This window comes from Chaetodon trifascialis, chromosome 12, assembly GCF_039877785.1.
Source record: "Chaetodon trifascialis isolate fChaTrf1 chromosome 12, fChaTrf1.hap1, whole genome shotgun sequence".
Lineage (NCBI taxonomy): Eukaryota > Metazoa > Chordata > Actinopteri > Chaetodontiformes > Chaetodontidae > Chaetodon > Chaetodon trifascialis.
This window is the reverse complement of record NC_092067.1, coordinates 24242239-24256613: the sequence shown is the minus strand read 5'-3', so window position 1 is coordinate 24256613 and position 14375 is coordinate 24242239. Positions and strand designations below refer to the sequence as shown.

Below are 14375 nucleotides of genomic sequence, written 5' to 3'. Positions count from 1 at the left end.
AAATAATAATTCTTTGCCCACTAAAGCAGTGACAAGTCTGATCCCTCATGATTTTATTTCTTTACTAATTGAATTAATAAAAAGATTTATCCTGCAGTGATGAATGATTTGTAATACTTTAGAAATTGACTTCACATCTGTCTAGTTTGCTGGATTCCTGTCACATTTAATCTTATTTATTTAACTTTAAATGTTTGTATCTGATGACCAGTTTGATTAATTTTGGGGTCAGAAATGAAGTTTTCTCTGGCTTAAATCTGCATATAGATATAGTTAATGTAGGAAGGAATTCTGACTTTGTTAATGTTGAAAAACAGGAATTCACAATCCTCCCTGCATTAAATCATCGTACGTCAATCATCTTCACTGTGATATCATCTGCACCTTTAGCTCTTACCGGGAAATGGTGCATTGTGACATATTACTGGAAAGAGGTTACCTTATTCCTCCCTCACCGCACACACAAATGACATCTGCTGCGTGTGCGTGCGTTTGTGTGTGTGTGTGCGTGCAGTGATTGGATGGGCGGGTTTCCTGGGGCCGGCCCCTGAGGGTAAATAAGGCCGTTTCCTGGACTGACAGGCGGATTAAAAAGCGAAAGTCAAAGAGGGAAACAAGCGCACGAGGCGGATGAGAGTGAGAGGCAGCGCAGAGAAGACTGAGGTAACAAGAAGGACTGAACAAACCATTACGATCAGTAATATACATGGATTCATTTAAGGAAGAAGAATAAGACATCTCCTCTGCTCTGTGTGTGTTTTCAGTATGAGCCAGTGGAAGCAGATTCAGCAGCTGGAGATCAGACTCCTGGAACATGTGGACTACCTGTATGATGATAACTTCCCCATGGACATCCGACAGGGTCTGGCCAGCTGGATCGAGTCTCAGGACTGGTGAGTCCTGCTCCCTGTGTGTGTGTCTGAAAAATGTGTACCTAAATTCGAGGTATTTGTACTTCGTTTGAGTATTTCTATTTTCTGCACTTTTATACCTCAGATGTGCTTTTACTCCTCTGCTAAGCTGAAGGATGCTCCTTTATAGAAACTTCAGCTGAATAAACTCTTTAAAAAGCCTCTCGGATCAGCTGAAAAAGCATCGTCACAAAGCTGAAAACAGGCAGTTTTTCTGAGCTCATCAACCTTTTTTGGAGATACGTGATTCCCACAGGATTTAATAGAATATGATGCGTTGCTGCAGATTAAACCAGCCAACAGGATCTAAAGGAGCTGAAACATCTACAGCAGTGATATGAATCCACAAACAGATAGAAAAACAGACAGAGAACATTTGACTACAAGAGTACTTGAGATATTTTAAGACTGCTGATAATACACACGGTACTTTTACAAAGTAAGGTTTTGAATGCGGGACTTTTACTTGTAGTGGAGTGTGATATCAGTACTTTCACTTCAGTAAAGGCTCTGAATACTTCTTCCAGCACTGCTCAGGTCCACAGCGTGTCCGATCTGTGAGAACAGAAAGAAAAAGTACACGGACTTCAGGTCACTTTGGTCTCACTTACACTTAAATTAAGGGGGCAGACTTTCACTTAATGATACGCAAGTTGATATTCTTACGTTAGCGGTGGATCAGGTGGCTGCGTGCCATGTGAAAAGTTCCCCTCAGCTCATTGTTCTTCATTGTGCTTCATTACAAATCATCACAGGGCAGTCGGCTGGGTTTGCACCGTTCATCATCTCACAGTTACACAAACCGACGACACACGCACACACACAATTACTTCATCCCTCGTTTTTGTCTTACGAGCATCACGGCAGCCGTCTCTTCCTCAGAGCCTGTTCTTGTCTGTTCTTCAGGGACACGGCAGCTAACGACGAGTCCATGGCGGCCGTGCTCTTCACCAACCTGCTGACCCAGCTGGACCGAGCGCGCTCACATGAGCAGAACTTCCTTCAAAGACACAACATGAAGATCATACAGCAGCAGCTGCAGGTGTGTCACGAACCAACGGTGTTAAAGCTGCTCTGCTACAGCAACGACAGCATCTGTTTGCCAGCTCACAGACTCACATTGGTCCTCGTGGATAGCACGAATAACTCCAGTGTGCTCTGCATGAGACAGACGGAGACTTCAGAGAGCAGCATGTGCTAAACCAGTGAAGGGAGCATCAAAACAGTCCAGGGACGGCGTGACTGGATCGTGATGCTGACATGTTTTTGTCCATGCGTATCAATACAGCAGGAGAAGGAAGAACCTCTGACACTGTTGAGGCTTGGAGGGCGGCCAGAAAAAGCATAAACGCATGAAATATAAGAATTTAGAACCAAAAGGATGACAGGAGGAATTGCTTTGAAGGTTTTACATTTCTTGCTTTTGAGCCTGTGTAGAAATCTGCCCACATTACAGCAACACACGCACAAACTGTTTCCTTGACCATGACATGGTGGCTTCATGGCAGAGTTAAAATTCAACCAGTCAGATGATACTATCATTTAAAACATCTGCAATAAGCAGAAGTAGCTTTGCGGTCTGTAGTAGATATGTACTGGAGGTGAGAGGGAAGTAGGATATAATGGCAGTGATACAGGCTTCTATTTTCGTGTTGTTTTTCTGTGTTACCCGAGAGAAGCGCTGCTGTCTCTGCCTCTAACATCAAGTGAAGAGAGTAAAAGCCATCATCGCGTGTTAGTAAAGCAGAGGCAGACTCTGCTCCTCGCTCTCTCTCAGGTCATCGTGTTCTGGAGGTAACAGACAGAGCGCTTTCCTCCCGGAGCTGCACAGGAAGCTTGGTCGAGCTCTGAGCTCACTCGTGAGCCTCAGCACATGAGTATTTCTAGAGAGGACGCAAACCTTTGCAGAATAAAACCCGCGAGGCTCGTACCGCCGCTTCCTGTGTGTGCGCATGTGTCGACGCTCTCAGAGGAAGCAGCTACTCCTGTGCGGTCGTCAGGCATGTTTGTGGGTTGTTGTTGTTGTTGTTGTTGTTGGAGTTTTGTCTCTTCCACGTTCAAACCGCAGCCATGTGTGAATCTCTCCTCCATCTCTGGGTCTTATCGCCCACATTCAAGCAGAATCTCCCTGAGGAAAACCCCCCCGGCTCACCGAACTGCTGCTCTTTATCAGAAAGCAGCAGCAGCAGGAGACGAGATGTTTTCCAGAATGCATTTTTGTTGAATAGCACGCATCCGCTAACAAGCCAGCTCGTGATTGGCAGCTTTCACAGGCTAGATGCTTGTTACTGTAATGAAAGTGAGAGCGTAGGTGTTTGTTGATGCGTCCTCAGTCATCATCCTGGCAATGATGCTCATGCATGAAAACTTCGAGGTGGGAGAAAAAGTTTCCTCTTCCCACAGCAGGACTTTTTTTTTTTTTTTTTTTTGCTCTTTTCTTTGTGGGATTTGAAGGGGGTGATTCAGATCATGAGCGTCAACCTTTTGATGAGAAGATAATCTCGCAGACACTCTGGTTTAAGAGAGACGCTCCATCGATTTTACCTGTAAAGGTCAGTTTAGTCGCAGGAAGCACGACTCAGCCTGTGGAAACAGTCATGTGGCTCTAAGAGGCTTCGACAGGTCTGAGAAAATAACCCTGATGATGCGAGGGCGTGATGCTGCAATCCATTGCACTCACCGAAAAGTGCTTTAAAAACATCCGACAGTGAGCAAACTGACCTTTGACCTCAGTCTGTACTTTATGTCGTTGCTTTGCAGCTGATTTGTGTTTGATAGAAGTCTCTCTCGCCTCCTCCTCCCTTAAATTGTGCTGACGTACAAACATGGGTTTGCTGCAGGCGGCCATGTTTTCTCCAGCAGATGTGCTGGGATGCACATAGACTGGACGTTGGAGATGCAGAGGTGGAATTGAGTGTCGGCTTGCAGGAGTGCAGCATTATGAAAAGGTGTTGCGGGTGCATTATGGGAAATGTTGGATGAAGGGTTTTTTTGGAGCCGAGGGACTAAAAGTCAGTCTAAAAGTCAAAATCTGCCTCATCACGTCAGTCTGTGTGGAAATGCGTCAGTGAACTTTTGGTGTTTATGTTAAACAAATTTCTCCATTAATGAAAACCTGAATATTTATCAAAAAAACAACAAGCTTCTTTTAAAATATCACCAAAACACAAAATCAACAACAGAACATCGAATAATAAAACCAAACGTACTCACTTATGTGTGAGATGCTCCAAAGTGAAAAATCTAGTAAAATTCAATCTTCAGATTCAAGTAGCTGCAAATCCTTATTTTCTGCATTTCTTAAATGTATTTTATTTTTTTAAATAAATGAGGAACACACCCTTGAAATGTTAGCCAAGATTGAAAGAAACGTTATAGTTCCAGGCCATAACGTCCTTGCAAAAAACTGGTTGTACTCCAAGTGTCTGTGCACACTTTTGGCTTCATGCCTCCCATTTACACTTTCGCTTTGACTGAAGTCTGGGCCCTTCGCCTCTTGACAGACTCAAGCCAAGCCTCATTCCTTTACCGTAGCTGCAGCATTTCCAGTAAAAACCTCACAGATCTGTCATCGTGAGAAGACCCACGATGACAGATCTGCGTGGAGACTTTCCTCCTCATCAGGGCTTTGTTTTTTCTGGGTGACACTGTGGAAACCAAAAAACTGAAACCTAACTCTGCTGTTTCTATGCAAATATTATTAAAATCCATGTGGGTGTTTCTGTAACCTGGAATGTTTTCTGTGTTTGTGTGGCCCCACAGGTGAAATACACGACCAACCCCGCCGTCATGGCGAAGGTTATCTCCACCTGCCTCAGGGAGGAGCGCCGTATCCTCTCCAGCGCCTGCATGCAGGAACAGGTTTGTCACAGTGTGTCCCTCACAGGGGAAGTCCCTCCGGTTCAACAGCTGCTGCTGGTAAATCAAGACTTCTACCGGGAAGACAGAGCGGTGCACATCCCCCGCATTCCCAACCGCTTCGCTTCATTCCCGAGAATCAGTGCGACATGGGAAGAAACTCTGATAGCTCGCAAAGTGATGCAGTAACCATAAACAGGATGACAGTTTTTGGCTGTAACACAAAATGATGATAAAGCATCGAGACTGGGCCAATCAGAGCAGAGGAAGTTAAGAACGATGTGAAAAACATTCAGTTAAGGCTTTTACTTTAATAATGGATCAAAGGACTGCTTGTGTGTCAAAGTCGCTTCTATTGATGAACCCACAGAGAATTGAAAACAGCAGAGTTGACGCAGGAATTAGTGGAGACTGAAATTAAAGCCAAAGGAAGAGTGGAGTTTTTAAAGGGGCTAAGCTGGTGCAGACACAGAGTCAGGTCAGAGGTTTGAGGTCCTTTATCGCAGGGCAGACAGAATGGGATATGAGCCAGGCTGAGCCAAGCGGCGGGACCAAGGACTCTGAAGGCAGAGTGAGGCTGAGGGGCTTCAGGTCCTGAGAGCTCTCCAGGGGAACTGGATGAGTGTGGATCTAAGACAGGGCGGCGAGACTGTGGAAGAGCAGCAGGATGGTGGATGAGGCTACGATGTGTCTGTACACAGTGTTTGAAGCCCCACGTCATGTCACATTATCCAACAGGGTCCGCTGGAGAAGTCAATGCAGAACTCCGTGGCCTTTGAGAGGCAGAAGAACATGGACAACAGAGTTGGGATCATCAGAGGAAGCGTGCAGGTAACTGAAACACACACATGCTTCAGGTAAATGAAGACATAACTACATCCCATGCATGAAATGAACTTTAAAACAACTCTGTCTGCATCCAGCTGATGGACCAGGCTGTGAAATACATAGAAGATCTGCAGGATGATTTTGATTTCCGCTACAAGACCCTCCAGTCCCGAGGTGAGTCCTGTCATAAGACAAGCTGTGGAAAAAAACTCAAATATTGATTAAAAAGTGTGATTTCGTACTAGCGTGGAAAATATCGCACACCCTGCAACGCCCAAGAATGTGCTTTGTGGTTTTATGTGTCTTAGACTCGACAGATAAGAACTCTGAAATGATGAAACAGGAAGTAACAAGACTGCAGGAAATGCTCAACAGGCTCGACTTTAAAAGGAAGGTATGCGTCTGAATTGTCCTGCAGAGCTCTGACATGTGGGACGACGCAGTCTTACCAAAATGTCTCTGAGAAGAAAAACAATAAAACCTCACAAGTGCACAAATAAATAAACTCACTGCATCGCATAACTTCCATTTCATAAAGCACCACACCTGTCTGTCACACCTTTGTTAGGAGATCCTGTCAAAGATGGATGTTGTGGTCAAGGAGATTGATGACCTGATGACCTCTCAGCTCAACCCTGAGCTGCAGGACTGGAAGCGGAGGCAGCAGATCGCCGCCATCGGTGGTCCGCAGCTCACCGGCCTGGACCAGCTGCAGAGTTGGTAAAAGGCTGAATGTTTACTGAAATCTTAACGTTCATGTCGATGTTTTCTTTAGCAAAGTTGCACCATTAAACATGCTTTAATGGTTGTGCATTATAATGAGTCCTACATTTCCCATGATGCAATTAAGAGCCTGTTTTTATTGACCCGTCCTGCCTGCTAAACGCCCAGTGTCTCCAGTCTGTCACCAGCTTTGTCACACAGAGCCTTATGCTTTGTTTCCAACATCGTCAGCGTCATTCATGCAGTGGCAGAGGACTTCATACTGTTTCCACAGGTTTCAGTCGCCCCCCTCACGATGACTCTACTGACCTTTATGAGTGAAATCAATCACATTCTTCAAAACTGGACCTGAAACCTGCAAGACGTGTGGGTCGACCTTCAATAGCTGCGTTTATGAAACCGTTATTCCACCAATAATCAAACAAAAAAACACCTTGATCAGAATAAACTGACTCATCTGATGATTTGTTTGAAGGAAATGAGTTAGTTCTTTAATTTATCTGAATCAAGCGCACCCACGAGCGACCCAGGTCAAACAGCACTATACTGCAGTGTACTACAAATCATTACAATATAATTGTACTTCAGATGTGTTTTGTGATGTCATGACTTAACTTTTTACTGCATTTTTTTGTTTGTTTGTTTGTCCACTACTTTCATTTATGACCAAATGCCTACAAAAATAAGTTGTACTTTGTGTTTTGTGCTAATTAGCGAATGTTAGCATGCTAACACACTATGCTAAGGTGAAAACCGTAAACATTGCACCTGCGGTACATCAGTGTGTTAGCGTTGTCATTGTGCGTATGTTAGCCTGCTAATGTTAGCTTTAGCTTAACGCACTGCTGTGCACAAGCAGAGCCTCACAGAGCTGCTAGCATGGCTCCTGTTAGCTTGATGTTTGAGATTTGTGCACTGGGAAGCAGATGAGCAGAAATCCATTCATGCTTATTTTATTTAGCACATATTTAAGTGCTTAAATAACTTTTGTGAAACACAAAAACTGGAGCACAGTCAGTGTAACCCAGTGTACAGTAAGTACATTAGCCTCGTATGATGCTAACAGATTTTTGGCTCGAGAGCTCGGTCAAACTCTGACTGTCATCGTTTTCAGCGTGAATTCAGCACAACATAATAGGTAAACATAAAATTTCCTCATTTTCCTCTCAGGTTTACTCTGACGGCTCAGAGTCTCTTCCAGATCAAGCGTCAGCTGGACAAACTGGGGGAGCTGATCGTGAAGGTCACCTACGAATGCGACCCAATCCCCCTGCAAAAGCCTCAGCTGGAGGAGCGAGTCAAATACCTCATCTACCACCTCATCAAGAGGTACCACCCAAAGCAGCACACGTGCAATGACACAGCTGAATTTCTTCTCTTTGTAACATTCACTTTTTATTAATTAGGCACTATAATCGTGACTGCTGTGCTGTGATGTGCAGGAGGAGTTTCTATATTTCCGTTTCCAAGAAAACACAGAACTAATTTCCTCTCATAAACACGTGCAGATCGCATGTACGAGACGCAAGCTGCTTCCTCCTGTACCAACGACACATTAGAAAAATAGAAATGAGCTAAATAATCCGACGAGAGGCCTGAAGGAGCTGCAACAGTCAAGTGTCGTGAACATGGTGAAAACTGTACAAATCATAGGATGTGTGGTTTGTTCTCAGCTCATTTGTGGTGGAGAAGCAGCCATGCATGCCCACACACCCACAGAAACCCCTCATCATCAAGACCGGGGTGCAGTTCACCACCAAAGTCAGGTATTTCAAATCTCCACCTTCAGTTTTCTGAATCCTGACGTTTTATTTGTTTAATCTCTTGTTGGTTGGTGAAGAAAATAGAGGTAATGTTGGTTGAATTAAGCATTTTTGCTGCTCCTGATTTCTCCCAGACTCCTGGTCAAACTTCCAGAGGTGGATTATCAGCTGAAGGTGAAGACGACGTTTGACAAGTGAGATATTCGTGTTTAAATTACAGATATTCGCTTTACGATGTAAGAGTCAAATCCTTCAAATGAATTTGTCTGAGGGCTAAGCTTACATACGTATATGTTTGTGTGTGTTTGTGTGTCTCTAGGGACCTCCCCCCGGGCAGAGTGTGAGTACAAACACTCACGTTACAGGATGTACTGTGATGTTTAATTTTAGCAGTAATAACAGCAGCGTAGCGGCAGCAAACGTTACCCAACATCAGTGCACCGCTTCAGGAGGCGCCTCAGCCCCACGAATCAGTTTGGAGGAAAATGAAAGAAGAATTTATTTTGTTGCCTAAAACACAAACATTACAACAAATTCAACTTCCTTTTGGCTCGTTTTCCTGTAAATTTCGAGCTGTTTTCCACATTTACTGCAGGCCAAAATACTCCTGCTACTGAATATTCAGCTGGAGATTTTTTTACAGTTAAAGAAGGTTAAAGAGGAATGCAGTCTGAATTATCATCTCACTGGATCCTGGTTGAATTTGACAAATCTTGCTTTTCCCTCAGAAGTCGTCAGTTTTTCATCCTGACTAACAACACTAAAGTTATGGACATTGAGGATTACTCAAACGGCTGCCTGTCAGTGGAGTTCAGACACCTGGTGAGACTTCTCTCTCTTATTTGTTTATCAGGACAGCACACATTAATCCACATGTCTGTGAATGCGGCAGCGTTAGCCAGCTGGCTAATTTTCAACTGCAGTCCTTAAAGTATATTTTTGATGCTCGTACTTATGTACTTTTACTTCAGCTTTTGAACACTGTGGTATTGCTGCTTTTACTTAAGTCTGAGTGCTTCCTCCACCACCGGCCAGCTGACGTTGAGTTTGTATCTTACAGCAGCTGAAAGAGAAGAAATATATTAACGGCACAAAGGGCAACGAGGTGAGAAAAAAAAAGTTGCCTTGTTGTGAACTAACCAGTGAGCCTCGCTGTTCATAACGGCGTGCTAAGAAGGCTGAACTCTGAAATGATGCGTGTCCCGTGTGCTTGGCAGGGTCTGCTCTCTGTGACGGAGGAGCTCCACTCTCTCAGCTTTGAGGCTTGCTTCACGGTGCAGGGCCTCACCATCGATCTGGAGGTCAGAGGCAGCGGATATTTCACTTGATGTCTGGCTGTGTGTTGCTGTTTTGTGCTGCAGCTTGTGTGTGTGAATTCTTCCAGACGTGCTCTCTGCCGCTGGTGGTCATTTCCAACGTGAGCCAGCTGCCAGGAGGATGGGCCTCCGTCATGTGGTATAACCTGCTGACCGATGAGCCCAGGGTGAGCGAACACACTTTCTAAAGCTGTTGTAAAATGCAAAGTGCTTCATACATCTAACTAAAAATACAGCAGTCCTGAAATGAATCCCACCGCCTCAGAGCGCAGCTGATTCATCTCTATGGTTGTTTTGGAGGATGTAGTTTGTGGTGTGCTTGAACTGCATGGCATCGTATCACGACATGTTTTCAAAAACCACTTCCACATCCCCTCCTCTTACCCTTTTCTGCAGAACTTGGCGTTCTTTGGTAACCCGCCTCGGGCCACCTGGAGCCAGCTCTCGGAGGTCCTCAGCTGGCAGTTCTCCACCTTCGCTGGTCAAGGCCTCAACAAGGAGCAGCTGAGCATGCTGGGAGAAAAGCTTCTCGGTATGTTTGGCCTTTGGCTCTCAAACTGCATGGTGTTTTCAGATTCCAGGATGACTGAAACAAAAGAAAATACTTGACTGAGGTGGCATCAAACTGCGCCTTACACCCGGAGACTTTGCATTCAGACCAGCTGAAAATGTGTGACTCAGTGGTCTTTTAGCTGAAGTTCTGAGCTTCTGGCTGTTTGGCTCTTCAGTAGAGTCATTTGTGCCTTTTGCTGCATGTGGTTGCAGGTCAGCTTGCCTCCTGCAATGATTATCAAGTGTCCTGGTCCAAGTTCTCTAAGGTGAGTGCCTCATCTCCAGTATGACTGCGCCATCTAGTGGCCAATGAAAAAGCACGTTCTGTGCACCGTGCTGCACTGTTGACCCTGGAGCTGTCATCTAGGTACCCGTTACTCCATATCTACATTACTTAAAAGTCTCATTGTACCGTTTCCTTTAAGGAGAATATTCCAGGAAAGCCCTTCAGTTTCTGGATGTGGCTGGACTCCATCCTGGAGCTCATCAAGAAGCACTTGCTGCCGGTCTGGAATGAGAAGTAAGCCTCATGTTATCACCGTCCACGCCTCTCCACTGCCCTGATAAACCTCTGCTAAGCGTCAGGACAGCGGGTCTTAGGATATTACCATGATTCACTGGACAAGCTTAGTCTACTGAGGCACTGGATTCACACCCATTAAGTGAAGATCGCCCTTTCCAAAAAATCAGTCAAAAATGCTGTTTTTTTGGAGGAGAAGATCTGTAAAGCATAAAGAAAGAGTTTGACATTTTAGGAAACTGAAATCACTCTCAGGCCTGCAGCCGTTAGCATAGCTTAGCATAAAGACTGGACACGTGCAGCTAGCCAGGCTCTGTTTGAAGGTAACAAACTGCCGACCAGCACCTCAGTAACAAACAGGTTGTCTCCTCTTGGACATGACAAGTTTGCCAGTGTTTCGTAAAGTCTGGGGCACTCGGATATAAACATACTCTTTGCCTTATTTTTATCATCCAGGTTTAAATAGTCTGTAAAAGATACCACAAAAGACAAACTCAGCTTAGCCAGTGCATGTCACTGTAAAAAATGCCAGCAGAAGAAGCAGGAAAACGTTAAGCTCCTCTCTTGTACCGCCACCACCCGTGCAGCTACATCATGGGCTTCGTGAGTAAAGAGATGGAGCGAACTCTGCTGAAGGACAGAGAGCCGGGCACCTTCCTGCTTCGCTTCAGCGAGAGCCACCTGGGAGGAATCACCTTCACGTGGGTGGAGCACAAGGACAACGGTGAGGTCTCTTTCAAACACAGTTTTCATCAAGCTCTCGATGCCGGGTGGGTCTGTGCTCAGTTGAGCCGATGCTGCGCTTCGCTAACGGTGACTTTTTCCAACAGTGGCCAAGTTCAACTCTGTGGAGCCCTACACTAAAAACCGGCTTAGCGCTCTGCCGTTTGCCGACATCATACGAGACTACAAAGTGATCTCAGAGGGGGTCGTCCCCGAGAACCCGCTCAAGTTCCTCTACCCCGACATCCCCAAAGACGAGGCTTTCGGACGGCTCTACAACAGCCAGCCCAGCAAAGGCACGAGTTCGAAACCGCTTCTTCATGCAGACTCCATGTTTTTACTGTTTGTCTGGAATCTTTGCTGGCTGACTGGATTGTAGGCTGCAGCGCTAATCTCTGTCTCTGTTCAATTTCCAGTCCATCCATACATACCATCCACCCTGATCCCCATCTCAGAACTGCAGTGAGTTCATTTGAAGACCTCTACCACATTTGTTTTTGTCTTTCTATTATAAATTTTACCCTTAAAGCTTAAATATATACAGCTCGTGTTGCAACTCAAGAAAAAGTTGATCCCAAAAGAAGAAAATACAGCATCATGAGACACGCTGCGTAATGTTTGAATGGCTTGCATATGAATTCCCACTGATGAGACGCCGTCCCATCTCTTTCTCTGCCGCCTCAGCCCTAACGCGAGCAGCACGCCGCCTCCCTGTCAGTCTCCTGAGCCGCCAATGACTCCTGGAGAGTTTGACATGCTCAACGAGCACCTTTGCTTCGACATCGACACCGTGAGTGCGCATGCGTCGCTGTTTGGTGGACTGTATCTGTAATAGTCTGTATTTTTTTCTTGTTTTAAGAAGAAAATGAGCAATCTGGATGACTTTTGAACAGATTATTCCCTGTGAATATTTCATCAGAGATCAGTTTTCATATATTTTTACATTTCTCTGTCTTGTATTATGTTTTTGTTTTTGTTTTTTTTACAATCATTCATGCTTAATAGGCTTCTTTTTTTTTGACTGATTCAGTATTTTCTCTGTTCTTCTATTAGCTCTTTGTTTTTTTTTTAACTGAGAACTGAGAATTTAAGTTTATATCTTAAATAATAACCTAAACTGTAAAAATAACCGTTTAATTTAGTTTATTCACAGAAATTAATGAAAATGCTGAGATACAGGCTGACTTTATTTTATTTTTTTTAAATGGTCACATATTCACCATTAACTAGTTGCTTATTAGTTAAAATGCGTGTCATTAACATGCATAGTGGCATTAGCAGCATATTGGCTCTTTATTAGTTATTCTAAAGCACTTAAGTGTGAGGGTTAAATTATTAAGATTATAATTCATATACAACAGCTTCCTTACTATCAATAAATTACACATTACGCTAAAATACATAAAATGAATAATTGTACAGCGTATGTTAACAGGCTGTGCTGAAGCTGTGTGGCAACACTGTATGAAAGATGACGGTGTTATCACATTAGCATTAGCAACAGCCATTAGCATGTAAGCAATATTATGTTAGCAGTACTGTGCGGCTTTAATGTCATTCTTCTCTTTGTTTTGAGGTCGTCGGTCCGTATGTTCTGCTGCTAATGCTGCTCTCCTTTTTGTTTTGCAGATGAGCTCTCCATATTCAGAGTAAAGCGAGATGAGACATGCAACACTTCGCTCAAAGCTTCCTCGAATCGCTCCTAACAGCGCTTTCACTCTGGCCTGAGGCCAGTCTGCCTTCAGTGTCCTCCACATCTTGATTGTAATAAAACCGAGTCTGCTGTGTTTAGAGAGGTTTTTGTGGCTGTGTTGGATTCATTGCCTGAGCTGTTCTTCACTGTTTTTTTAAATATATATTCAGAATTGTTCTAAAATTGCTCTTGTCTGTTTTTATTGTTGGTTTTGAGTCAGTTACATTGTTGACTTTGGCTTTCTGCCTAATTTCTGCATCAGTTGCGCCACTCACAAACACTCACCCACACTATCACCCATACAGTCCTTCAGGGTTAACTCATCTGCCACCAATAGACCATCATGAGGCATCTTTGTAATGCTGGCTGTGACTAAATTTCCCCTGTGTGGGATCCTTAAAGTCTTATCTTATCTTATCTTATCTTATCTTATCTTATCTTATCTTATCTTATCTTATCTCATGACATGTTCTACAGATGACTTTGCAGCACAGCAGAAGTTTATAGAGCTTTTATTTTGAAAGCAGCCGGAAATGAGACGCCTGCAGCGATACATGACCGCGCAGCGTTGTCCGAGAACCACGTGATTCTCGGAGAATCGAGTCTGGGTGGAGGTGTTGTGGTTTTTCTACATATTTTTTTGGGTCATGAAGCAGGTGGCACTTCGCATTTCATGTGTTCATTTCACTCTTTGTGACGCACTGAACGCACCCAGTAGGATTAATGTCAGTACAACAGCTCTGAGATCAGAGGCAGCCAATGGGGACAGACTGAGGGGGCTCTGCACCTTCAGCCCCCACCTGTCCTCACAGGCCCTGACAGCCATCTCTGAAGGATGGTGTGTGGTGGTGGTGGTGGCTTCCTGGAAAGAAATCAAAAACACAAATATGAAGAAGAAAAAGAACCCAAAAGAAAACAGAGAATTCAGCTTTCAGCACATTTTAACATGATATTCAGCTTATGGGTCATTTATTCTAGCTGTAAAAGAAGGAAACACAACACAGTCACATTACCTATCAATGCTACTGCTAACAAGTTACTCAAATGAAAGTACTGAAGATGAGATGAGACATGCAACACTCAAAGCTTCCTCGAATCGCTCCTAACAGCGCTTTCACTCTGGCCTGAGGCCAGTCTGCCATCAAATGAAAGTACTGAAGTATTAAAACACACTCAAAGTATCAAAGGTGAAAGTATTTGCCTCCTGTGACTGATAATGTCTGACACTGTTAGATGGTTAATACTGATGCATCGATGTGTTTTATATGGAGTTTGGTTTATTCTGGTGATTTCCAACCTAGAGGTCAACCCCCTCCAAAGGGTCAGCAGATAAATCCAAGAGGTTGAGACGGGTGATTGCAGAAGAAAGAAGAAAAAACAAGCTCCTGATACACAAATCTGTTTTCAGATTTTTCATGCTTTTCTCTAAATATTTGCCTTTTTGTACTTAAATGGAAAATGTCTCAACTCTGAAACGAGGGGAATCAA

General features: G+C 44.1%; 1 protein-coding gene across 2 annotated transcripts; it reads left to right on the top strand.

The window, feature by feature from the left end:
* The first annotated feature begins 584 nt into the window (after positions 1-584).
* LOC139340051 (signal transducer and activator of transcription 4-like) lies at positions 585-13070 on the top strand. 2 transcript variants are annotated; one of them, XM_070975635.1, is made up of 24 exons: positions 585-663; positions 765-893; positions 1818-1953; positions 4674-4772; positions 5508-5600; positions 5693-5771; positions 5906-5991; positions 6166-6317; positions 7491-7649; positions 7994-8086; positions 8218-8277; positions 8403-8423; positions 8815-8905; positions 9144-9188; positions 9301-9384; positions 9468-9566; positions 9796-9931; positions 10165-10217; positions 10377-10471; positions 11059-11195; positions 11302-11490; positions 11611-11656; positions 11879-11984; positions 12824-13070. In XM_070975635.1, the coding sequence occupies exons 2-24, from the start codon at positions 766-768 to the stop codon at positions 12845-12847; spliced, it is 2211 nt and encodes a 736-aa protein (XP_070831736.1). In that variant the 5' UTR covers positions 585-663; position 765; the 3' UTR covers positions 12848-13070. The 2 variants fall into 2 exon arrangements, with proteins under 2 accessions (XP_070831736.1, XP_070831735.1); XM_070975634.1 differs by having other exon boundaries at positions 597-663; positions 8812-8905.
* Positions 13071-14375: the final 1305 nt, after the last annotated feature.

Bases quoted from the DNA above. Each gene is read 5' to 3' on its own strand.
- LOC139340051 (XM_070975634.1), top strand. From the start codon at position 766: ATGAGCCAGTGGAAGCAGATTCAGCAGCTGGAGATCAGACTCCTGGAA. The intron at 6,318-7,490 runs GTAAAAGGCTGA...TTTTCCTCTCAG, and splicing joins CTGGACCAGCTGCAGAGTTG to GTTTACTCTGACGGCTCAGA. The intron at 8,424-8,811 runs GTGAGTACAAAC...CTTTTCCCTCAG, and splicing joins GACCTCCCCCCGGGCAGAGT to AAGTCGTCAGTTTTTCATCC.